Source organism: Ursus maritimus, unplaced genomic scaffold (genome assembly GCF_017311325.1).
Source record: "Ursus maritimus isolate PB19 unplaced genomic scaffold, ASM1731132v1 scaffold_13, whole genome shotgun sequence".
Taxonomy (NCBI): domain Eukaryota; kingdom Metazoa; phylum Chordata; class Mammalia; order Carnivora; family Ursidae; genus Ursus; species Ursus maritimus.
In genome coordinates, this window is record NW_024423675.1 from 68,832,118 (window position 1) to 68,843,280 (window position 11,163).

Sequence of the window (11,163 nt, forward strand, 5' to 3'; positions counted from 1 at the left end):
ACTACCAGCTTCACAGAAATAAAAAGGGAGCCTCGGACGTGCTGTGAACAGCACCGCTGACAAGTCAACCTGGATGAGATGCTCAGATTCCTGCAGAGACACAGATCAGCAAAACCGACTCAGGAAGAGGTAGGAGATGTGAACACAACTGTAATGCACTGAGGTTACATGAGGAATCAGAAATCTCACAAAGGAGAGCCCAAGCCCAGACAGCTTCCCTGGTGAATTCTACCGAACATTTAGAAAGGAATTAATACCCATCCTTCACAAACTCTTCCGAAAAATAGAAAGGAGGGAACACTTCCCATTCCATGAGACCAGTATTGCCCTGATGCCAAAACCACATGAAAACCTCACAAGAAAACTCCAGAGCAGTATCTCTTATGAATATAGATGTAAAAATCTTCAAAAAACACTGGCAAACTGAATCCAGTGGTATATAAAAAGGATTATAACCATGCCCAAGTGGGAGCTAGACCCCCAACGGTCTAGCATTCCAAAGTCAGTTAATGTGATAGACTGCATCAATAGAAGAAAGGACAAATCCCATGATCGTTTTGATAGATCCAGAAAAATGCTTTTGACAAAATTTAACTCCCCTTCATGATGAAAACACTCGACCAACTAGGAACAGATGGCGACTCCTCAAGCTGATAAAGGGACGTCCATGAAACCCCCCAGCTGACACACTTACGGTGAAAGGAACGAGATGAACAGATCCACTCTCACCACGTCCATTCACTACCTTCCCGGACGTGCTTGTCTGCGTTGTAGGCAAGAAGACAGAAGGAAAAAGGACCTATCAGAAAGGAGACAATTTTCGTTTGCAGATGACATGATCTCATATGTGGAAAATCCCAAGGAGTCCACCAAAAAACACGATTAGCCCTAGTAAGTGCTTTCAGCAAGGTTGAAGAATATAAGATACAGGTCCAAAATCTATTGTATTTCTACTTCATAACAATGAAAAACACAAAAATGAAATTAAAAACAACAATTCCACTTAGAATATCATCAAAGATCATTAAATGCTTTGGAAGAAATTTAAGCGCAGATCGCAGACCTGCACATTGGAAATGACGGTCAGCATTAGCCGTCAGGGCTCAAATCGCAGCGACACAACCCTTGCTACCCACTCGACAGCGGTGCGTAGAGAGACGGAGGGTAAGTTTTGGCAAGGGTGCGGACAGCTTGGAATTGTCACGCACTGCAGGTGGGAGTGTGCGGCTCCTCAGACGCTAACCAGAGCCACACGTGGCTCCCATCCTAGGAACACATGCAGGCGAAAGGGAAACGTGTGTCCCACCAAGACTCGTTCAGGAATGTCCCAGCCATACTTCCCAGAATAACTAAAAACTGGAAACTGCCCGAGTGTCCTTCAGCTGATGAATGGGTAAATACATGTGGTGCAGTGGTACAGTCGAATATAATTGGGTAGGATGCCACGGCACGGTTCAGCCCTGAGAACGAGGTGGCCAGTGAAGGAAGCCGCTCGCAGGGGGCTACGTGTCCTATGATTCCACTGATGCAAACTGTCCGGAAGTGGCAAATCTTTAGAGACAGTACGTTAGTGGTCTCCTAGGGCTGGGTTGGGGGTGGTCGGGGTGATGGCTAAGGGGCTTCCTTTTGGGGTAACGAAAATATTCTCAGACTGATTTTGGTGACGGTGGCAAAGCTGTGAGTACACCCAAGCCGCCGATTGTGTACGCGGGGGCTGAGTTGCATGGACGTGAAATACAGCCCCATAACGCTGCAGTCAGGGGCGGCGTCTTGGTGGATGCCAAAAGTGGGCTTCTGTGGAAATAGTCAAGGTTTTTTTTTAAGAGGTGAAATGGACTGAACATGGTAACAAAGTCCACATGACAGCCAGGTTTCTGGTTTTATAACCAGTCACAAAGAGATTGTCCCGAAATGATCACAGTTCTCCAAGAGCTGTGCATCATCAGTGGGCTTGGGAGGGATTCCCTGTAGAAAGGACGGCCCCTGAGCCACCTTCCCAGAAACCCATGCTTTCCTGTCCACCAAGGCCCCCAGTGGCTGGCTTGCTCAGCATTTACTGTAAATAGCTCATATTTAAACTCCTCTGCTTAAAATCCTGCAGACAACATTGCCTTTTTCCCTGTCGTTCCTCCTCCCAGACCTCAGCCTCCTCCCCAGAGTCTCACCTTCTCTGTGCTCCTCAATTCAGCAAACTCATTCCTGCCTCAGGGCCTTTGCACGTGCTTTTCCCTTTGCTCTGGTTTTCTCGCTGGCCCTGCCAGCGCTCCTCCCCCTCGCACAGCGGCCCTGTCTCTGAACCCACATCACTGTTTTAACTGTGGTGCCCCCGCTGTTCCCCCAGCTCACTTATCCCATACACTGGCTTTTCCACGTCTCCCCACGAGTATGGGAACCTGCACCTGATTGGTTCACGTCTGTGTCCACAACCCCCAGACAAGTGCCTGGCACATGACAGATTTCTAACAGACAGCATTTGAATGTGAGTTATGCAGGGAAAGAAGTGCTGATCTGGTGTTCCAGATTTTAATTTGCATATAGGTCACCTGGAGCTCTCACTAAAATGCAGACTATGGCAGATTTGGGGCTTTTTGAGCAGCTTGATTGGGGCATAACTTATATACCATAATGCAGGACTCTGCTTGTCCAGCAAGCCCCCAGATGCTGCAGTTGGGGGCCCACCCTTGGAGTAGGGGTCGTAGACGTGGAGCACGGGGGCACCTGTCTGCATCAGAAGCAGTTCCCACTCCAGCTGGTCTCCTCCCGCAGCTCTTCATGGACGTGGGTGCTGGCTTCCTTCTGAGGGTGGCGTGCTTACTGATGAAGATCAGTTATGGTGATAATTTCCCTTTTTGGTCTTGGTTGTAGGTCAAAGAAGAGCGGATAGTTGAACTGGAAACCGAAAATGCTGTCCTTCACCTGAGACTGGCCCAGGTAGTGCCCCCACGCATCCAGCAGGTGAAGCTGGACCGAGTCCTGCCTGGGAGGACTTCTTCCCCCTGCCCGTCCCAGGTCTTCTTCCCTCTCTCCCATCCACTGCGTTGGACTCCTGTGCTGCACGAGCTTTAATCCCCGTGCTCACGAGTATCTAGGGAGTAATGAATTAGTGAGGTCCCTGCGCTTCACTGAGGTCGAACTTAATGGACATGACTCCCCCCAGCTGAAACGTACAAGTGGGTGTTCAGTGCACTCGTGGTTGTGCAGCCATCATGACACCCCCTTCACCTGCACCCCGAAGACCCTCGTGCTGCTGGAGTTCATCCCCTGCTCCCAGACCAATTCTGACATCTTGGCACAGATGCTTGCATGATTCGAACCAGATCTGTCTACCTCAAGGGTCTGAGCTCCACGCTGGAAGGGTGGGAGCACGGCGGAGAGCGCCAGGTGGGAGCCTGTCCATTCCGGTCTCACACGGCCAGCCGCTGCTGCCACCTGAAGATGCGGGTGGGCCCTGTGTGCCGCAGCAGTCCATGTGGGAGGAGAAGGCCACGTGAAGATGGAGCAGGGGGCATCCACAGGTGCACTGACGCGGCCACGGCCAGGGCGCCTCGGTGGCCACGGGAGCCGGAGAGAGCCACGGAGCCTCTGCCCGCATGGCCGGCCGCACCTGGATTCCGGACGCTGGCCTCCAGGACCGCGAGCGGATGCACTTGTGTTGTCCTAAGTCTCCCAGGTGGTGGTGGTTTGTTATGAAGGCAAGTTTGGAAAGAGCGCATCTGAGTTCCTCATCTTTAAGTTACGACCCCTGCAGATACCTCCTCACGGCAGAACCACGTCTTCAAACTCTTGACGCTCCTCGAATAACCCTGCCAAGTTTCGCTGAACCAAATTCGTTGCACTAAATCGTAGATGAAGTTAGCACGATTCGTACTGCTTCCTAAATTAAGTATCAATTTGTTTGTTTTGGTGGCGCTTCCGGCCCAAGCCCTGGAAAGCACATCCCCTGTGTTGCACCTGAGCTTCGGAAGAGCACGGACGGGGAAGAAGCGGCCGGCCGGCGGCGGATGCGGCAGCGGAAGAGCACGGACGGGGAAGAAGCGGCCAGTCGGCGGCGGATGCGGCAGGTGCCTGGGAGCCGCGCTGCTGACCTTCTTGGCTGCAGGAAGCCCACAGCAGACTTCCAGCCCGGGCGCTGGGGCCCTTCCCCCTGCCGCAGGGTCAGAGGCGCAGAGCAGATGGAATTGCGGAGTCTGCGACCTTCTGCTGGTGAGGGTTGCCACAGAGCACCTGCGGTGTTTCCAGACATCAATGACATGAAATTAAGAACATATTTTTCACATTTAAGATTGTTAGGTGTACCGCGTCAGTTCTACAAAGCCTGTAAATTTTTGGCATTTGTATGGTAAGGCCCTCTTAGTCATTTTTGATGATTATAAAAGAGAACATCTTCATTCTTGTGGCCCACGCCCCCTGCTCCGCCCGTGTGCCTGGGTGGAGACGGGTGGGGTGCATCTGGGTCGTGAGCCGGGCACGCGGGGCTCTGCCAGGGCCGCTGTCTGCTGGACTCCGTCCTCTCTGTGCAGAAAGTGGCTGGTCCCGGCTCTGGGACAGCTCCTCCCACCCGTGGACACTGTTCCTTTTTTCAGTGTCTCCCCCAAAATGAGTCCGACCGCCTTCCCAGAGCCTCTGTGGCTGCCCACTCCCCCTGGACGCCTGCAGCTTTCTGCCCGTTTCTCCGAGACCAGCCCAGCCCTGGAGGCCAGGCAGCCCCACGTCCAGTGCACAGGACTCGGTCGCTCCCCTCTGAATTCCTGCTGGACCTACAGGTGATACCGGGGACTTTAGGATACAGCTCTGCATATTTACATGTACATTATTTTGTTTCTGGAGAGAATCTGAGCCTTGTGATTTTAGGGCCTTCATTTTGCTTCAGTTTTGTCTTCGGTCACCCGAGGGGTGGAGGCAGTGAGCCCTATGGTGCCCCGAGTGCTGGTCTGTACGAGTCTGTGCCCACACGGCTCCCGGCACGTGCTGTGCGGGCCGCTCGAGAGGTGGTCTGTGGTCGTCATAATCCCACGGATGGGCGGTTCTCCTGGGCTTCCCTGTGGTGTAACAGATTCTCCAGCCTCATCAGTGGCCCTTGCCAGCTGCCACCTCCGTGTCCCATTCACTGTTGCACGTGGAGCTCAGACGTCCACCCTGCTCCTGGCGCAGGAAGAATTTGCTTGATGTGGTTTCAGGAGCATTACAGCCAAAAGCTTTGACTGAAAGAAAACAGCCGTCCTCAGGGTTTGGAGTCTAGGGAAAACGTTGGTTTCAATCACATGTGAACTGGCAGGAAGCCTCGGCCTCGGGGGTGGAGGATGCGGACTCAGCTGCGTTGGGCCGGCGCGGACCCCTGACCGTCAGACGGGTCCGTCCCGAGAGGCACGAGCACACCTCTTTCTGGCACCTGCCGGACGTCTCCCACTCTGGAGCATAAATGCAAGGGAGTGGAATGCTACTCGAGTTAACAGAACACTCTGTCCCATCTGCCCCCAGAATTCATTTACTGACCACCATGGTGCTTTCCTGCTTTTACGGTATTGAGTGGGATTCAGTCAAAGCTCCTGATGCACCTCCTGACGCCGATGAGCCTGATCAGGTGAAACTGCCGTCTGGAGTACTTTATTTCCTTTCTGTCACCAGAGGAGCGCCCAGGCCTGTGTGACGGTCAGCCAAGAGCAGAGCCTTGAGTCCCCGGGTCGTGCTCCTTGCGAGCTCATCCCCGTGAGATGTGGACTGTCCGCAGCCGTCAGCACGGAGGGAGTGTGGTGGGCCGCAGCGTGCAGAGCCGTGGATCTACGGGCAGGCTTCCCGCCCGACGCAAAGGGGGCCAGCCTCTGCCCAGCTCACGGCAGCCTTGCCTGTTACCTGCTGCAGAAAGAATCGTAGTGAGGGACGTTCAAACACCCAGAAAATCATATTTGGCATCAGAGAAAGATCCCCAGCTAGGTGGGGCCCCGACGCCCGATGCTCAGCGGCTGGCCTCCGTTTCTGGAGCGGGCGGCGCAGGTCCTCAGGGGGCTTCATCCCACGCCCTGGGCTGTCCCCACACCGGCCTCCCGCAGCAGCTCCTGTTCCAGGAGCAGCTCCTGTTCCACTCTCTGCCGTCCCCAGTCAGGTGCAGACGCTCAGGGGGGAGCCCCGCATCCATTGGGCCTCGTCCTCACGGCAGGGGCCTGCGTCGGTGACCGTGTGTCCCACGCAGACCCCACTGCCCTGGGAGGCCTGCACCCTCCTCTGTGCTCTCCCCAAAGCAAAGCCAGTTCCACTAGGGAAGTGGGCACACACGCCCTGCGGCTCTGGGGCTGTGCACTTCCTGCTAGAACACATGGTAAATCGATCTTACCGCGTCACAGAGGCAACGATGTCATTGTTCTCACCGTGTGGGACGGCACAGCTGCGTGTCTGAGGGGAGACCTTCTGCAGTACTTACGAGCTGCAAGGACACCGTGGGGAAGCTTCGACACTCACTGTGGAGAACAAACCAAAACAAAGAGCAAAACCCCAAATGCATCACCTTTTCCTCGGGACCTGAGTTATGGCCCCTCCCCAGCTGGCCACGCGGCCCAGGGACCGGGAGCTGCAGTGGCCCTTGTCTTGTCCCAGCGTGTCCCCTCCCAGACGTTCCCAGGTTGTCCCTGAATGTGTCCTGACTCATGTACTCTGTCCCCCGTGACAGCCCCCTTCACTCCACCCTACTCCGCCGAGCTCCCAGACCCATCTTCCTAAACAAGTATGTGTCGTGAAAATCCCCGCCGTCTTGGCATTGCCCTGAAGAAAACACCCAGGCACTGACCCTATTATTGACGAGGCCTGCGGCCTCCCCCTCACCCCCGTTCCCCTCACTGTTCTCTCCATTGTTGCGTCGACCAGACAACCTGGACCCTTAAACCCCTGTTGCACGCGGATGTCTTCAGGCTCAGCCGCCCTGCACCCCGCGTCCACACGGCCCTACCTCCGCACCCCTCCCCGTGCCGCCCCACCTGCACCCCCGTCCCAGGGCCGCCCCACCTGCACGGGCCCTGTGCAGCGCGAGTGGTGTGGGCCGGGCAGCGGTTTCCTGCACGCAAGTGGGGCTCAGTGGACAAGGGGTGAATATTCTCCCCTCAGAGAAAGTGCACCTGCCCCAAGGTGTTCAGACTTTGAATCGTCCTTTATTCTCTTGTGCACAACAGTACCGAGGAATGACCGGAACGGGGGGCAGCACGGCCGCAGGACTCTGCTCCCGGTGCCACGAGCGGGACCCCCTATGGAGAAGCGCAGCCCCGGCCGCACCCCAGCTCCGCCGCGGAGTTCAGGTAGGAGCGGTTCCCCATAAGCTGGACGCTCTGTTTACGCAGCGGATTCGTGTCCCGTAACTCACAGCGCTTGCTTTCTGGTGAAACCGTGGATGTTATGCCCGTCAGGAGAGATGTACTCTTGAGAGATTAAAAGGAGCTTGACGTAAGGAAGCCGCGCTCCTCGGTTACCAGTCGTGGATTTTCCAGCACGGTTTACCCACGTGGCCTTCTTTACTAGACGGGGGCAGCATTCCTGTGCCTGTGATGCTCTGCCTTCCTTGCGGCTACCTGCTGAATAGGAGGCCTGGGTCCTGAGTCCACGTGGGAAGGAGAAGCTCTGTGTGGCCGTGGGCCGGGCTGTGTGGCACCGCCCTGCTCCCGCTATGCTCCTCTTCCTGACTCCAGTGTCAAATGGTAGAAAACGGCTTAATGCAGGTCAGGTTAACCAGGACACACGCCACCGCGGTCCCAGGGGAGCCGCTCCTGGTGGAACTGCTAGGGCGGCTGGGAAGAACAGTCGGAAACGTGGCCATGGCCCTAGCGCACCTGGCAGCTCTCCAGGGTGAGACGGTGCTGCAGTATTTTTATACCATCCTGTGATTAGGAGCATTGTTCACCTTTCGTTACAAACAATGTGACCAGGGTAGAAGCTAGAAGGGAAAAAAAGATCGTTATCACAACAACAAAAACGCCATCTGTAAACATGATTAGTCTGCCCAGAGAGGCTTGTTTTTCCTCCCCACGAACTGAACTGCGGGAAAGCTTGCAGAATAGATTTATGTAGGATGAATCCTTTGTCGTCTTGCAGCTCAGTGGAAGGGGCTCCATCTCTGACAAAAGTGGGTAACTTTATCTGCATTCCGTGTACTAAAGATACTATAATTTAATTCCATATGGACATTTTATCGGAATGTTTCCCAAACATCTGGAAACAGTCTCCATTTTACAGAAGAGAAAGACTTAAGAAACCAAGGACACGTATCTTAGATTGGCTGGGATTTCGTGATTTGCTTGCTAGATGCCAAACTGCAGGACGTCAGCTCCTTCCTTCTGGGCCTTTTGTCCTGGTGCCAAACAGTGTCTGTCGCACGGCCTCAGAAGGGAAGAGCCCCTGACGTGGGGGATACCGCTTATCAGCTCCATTGTCCCCAGAGTTCTCTAAATGCTCTCGCAGGTGTACCTGGACACGGGTCACACGCGCACAGGGGCCAGCATGGCTCTCGTTATGTGCTCAGGACAGTGTGGCCCCAAGGGTGGTCACGACAAGAGACCAGAGCTGTGTTCCTGCGTGCAGAGGGTGGCATGGGGGCTGGGGCTGGGTCAGCCTCGCGAGGAAGTCCACAGCGGACAGAAAGCTGTCCTCCATCTAACGTGTAAGAACTTCAGCTCTAAATAGATTTTAGTTCGTGGGAAATTGTGTGCATGGTTGTGTTATCGTGTGGCTGTGTTCTTATCTTATAGACACTTAGGTGATGGCTCCCTATGGTGCAATGTGGTCAATAGCATCCTCTCGGTTGTGTGTGTTCTTATGGTCCAGACACTGCAGCAAGATATAGAGGCACTGCGGGCCTCTGCCCTGGAGGTTTTCAGAGCTTGCCGGGAGCACCTGCAGGACGGTCTTTCCGAAGTGGTGGCGGCTGTCCAGAGGGCACAGCTCTGCCACCAGGCTCTGCTGGGTAAGCCGTGGCCCTAACCCAGTGGCAGCTCAGCCTATTGGGCGGAAACAGAGGACCCCCAGGGAGGGGAGTTGGCATCTGCTGTGACTTTGTGCTGCTCCTGGGCGTGGACACGGGCAGACCCCGAGGCAGGGCTGGGGCCACAGTCCTGGTGGCCACGCCCCTCAGGGAGTCCCCTGTCCTCTTGGGACGGCAAGAGGCTCTCTTGACGTTGCTGCCTTCCCTGCATGGGGGCTGTGTCCCCGCTGAGCCTCCTGTGTCAGATGTTCCTGAAATGCGGTGTGACATCGCATTCTGTCCATTCAGCTCTTTCTTGGGCTTGGTCACTACTGGGTGGAGACGGGGATGTTCTTGTCACCTACCAGACCTACAGCCCAGGGAGCAAGATGCTTTGGCCCCAGGGCTGTAAGTCCTCTCCCTGGTAGCACCATAGGAATGAAGGCGAACTGGTTGGGTGGGGCCCTCCTGCTGGGTCTCAGGCTAGGGACAGGCACGCACGTGTGTGCTCACGTGCCGTCCTCCATGTCACGTGCTCCAGGAACGGGGACAGTACTGTTACCTAATGGGCAATGGTGTGCCTCGGCCCTGAAAAAGGGGGGTGATTTACAGAAAACCGGGGGAAGGGGAGAAGAGCCCGGCTTTCCCTCAGGGCGCCAAAGTCTCCTGCAAGTGGAGCAGGTCACGGGGAGAGGTTTGAAGATCCTCTCCTGAAAACCTCACTGGCACTTGGGGTAAAATTGTCCCCGCAGCTTGGCAGTCAAAGGCGGGTCACCTTGAGCGGTCCTTGCAGGAAGTAAACACGCGGTATGAGCTGGAGAAGCAGAAGAGGAAGGTGCTTCACAATCGTTTGGTGGTGAGCAGTCATTCACGGTTCCCAGAAGGGTGGCAGGAAAGGGGACCTGGAAGAGGGACTTCAATGAAAGGTAGGGGTGGGGGTGGGGCGGTGGACGGCCGAGGGAGGTGTGGCCCTCAGGGAGGTGTGGCCAGTGGGGAGGTGTGGCCCATGTGGGAGGCGTGGCCCGCAGGCACGGAGGGGGCTGGGCTGATGGGTCAAGGGGTGGGATGGGATCCGGATGGGACCGGACCAGCCCCTGGGGCCTCCAGGTGGGCGGTCAGACACTCAGCTGAGCTCGAGGGCGGGGGGCCAGGGAGGGGCACACGTTTGCGCAGGGGTCTGCGGAGGGCGCGCACGCCCTGAATGGTGAGCGGGGATCCTTAGAGCTCAGCCTTCCTGGCCAGCCCTGACCCCAGCTTTCTTCCGCCGCCATCAGCAGGATGCCTAGGATGGCTCGCTTTCCTCTCTTAAGCGGTGTGGAGTCTGAGGCCCAGGAGGTGTGAAGACCCCGGGTTCCATTCCTGTACAGGACGACGCCGGGGTTGATGGTTTGTTGGATGAACTTGGCTTCGGTGAGGTTTGCTGGCGTGCAGGAGCCCCGGCAGTTCAGTCCCACTGAGCCTATGCTCCTGGGAACTCCCGGGCCAGGGCTCCCCCATGGGTTAGTAGGAGTGGCTCTCACTGTCCGCGAGGCTGTCACCCCGTGTGGCTCGGGCTCTAGGCCAGGACAGCAGAGCACATCCATGGCGCGCTTCCTGCCGACCAGGTACTCTGTAAGCACCTTGGTGCATGTTCCTACTTGGTCTTGACAGCCGTGTCGCCCTGCTGCAAAGACCAGGTGAGAGGTGAGCGAGGACCCGCCGTGCCAGCACTCTCCCCGGGCGCCTGAAAGGGCCAGGCGGGCCCTCGGGCAAGAATCAGGTCCAGGTGGGACAAGGCTTGGCGCTCCGGCTGCGTTCTGTGCTCCGGAAGACATACCAGCCGACCACAGGTCCCGGCATCAGGGAGGCCCAGGGACACGACAGCCCTACAGTCTGTAAATCAGTTGGGTGCTTCACTTACCCAGTGTTTACCAAGTAAAAGCAGCTCTGCCTCATGACTGATTGACTCAACTGGCTGTGAGTCCCGGGTAAGAATCAGGGATCGCTGAAGGATGCTTTCTGAGCACTTGGAGAACACGTCGCTCCCTGGAACCAGCGGAAGTGTATGGGAACGACAGTGTTCTTGTGTCCTTTCCAGGTATTACATCAAGAAAGGGGAGAGATGTGGGGTATCTGGTCTTCAGCCAGGCATTTGCAAAAGTGTGACATGAAATATTAACGAACAGAACGTCAGTATGAGAGCTGTGAGCCATCCCTCACAGGCCAGCCCCCCCCCCCCCCCCCCCCCC

The 11,163-nt window shown here is 56.1% G+C and overlaps 1 protein-coding gene and 1 long non-coding RNA gene across 5 annotated transcripts in view; one reads left to right on the forward strand and one right to left on the reverse strand.

Annotated features, from left to right (window-relative positions):
- Positions 1 to 5,783: 5,783 nt before the first annotated feature.
- Positions 5,784 to 7,666, reverse strand: LOC103660798. Its single transcript, XR_567903.2, has 3 exons — positions 7,346 to 7,666; positions 6,329 to 6,452; positions 5,784 to 5,853 (listed from the first exon to the last, which is right to left on the reverse strand). It is a non-coding gene; the product is annotated as an uncharacterized LOC103660798 (long non-coding RNA).
- An 876-nt stretch (positions 7,667 to 8,542) lies between these two features.
- KIF25 (kinesin family member 25) overlaps positions 8,543 to 11,163 on the forward strand; it is a 35,070-nt gene continuing 32,449 nt past the window's right edge. For 2 of the 4 annotated variants that reach the window (XM_008688457.2, XM_008688459.2), the window contains exons 1-3: positions 8,549 to 8,635; positions 8,724 to 8,938; positions 9,688 to 9,791. In XM_008688457.2, coding sequence (XP_008686679.1) covers positions 8,565 to 8,635; positions 8,724 to 8,938; positions 9,688 to 9,791 — 390 coding nt within the window. In that variant the 5' untranslated portion in view covers positions 8,549 to 8,564. Of the gene's footprint in view, positions 8,636 to 8,723; positions 8,939 to 9,278; positions 9,344 to 9,687; positions 9,792 to 11,163 lie in introns of those variants that run through there. The other 2 variants (XM_008688458.2, XM_008688460.2) reach the window with 2 other exon arrangements.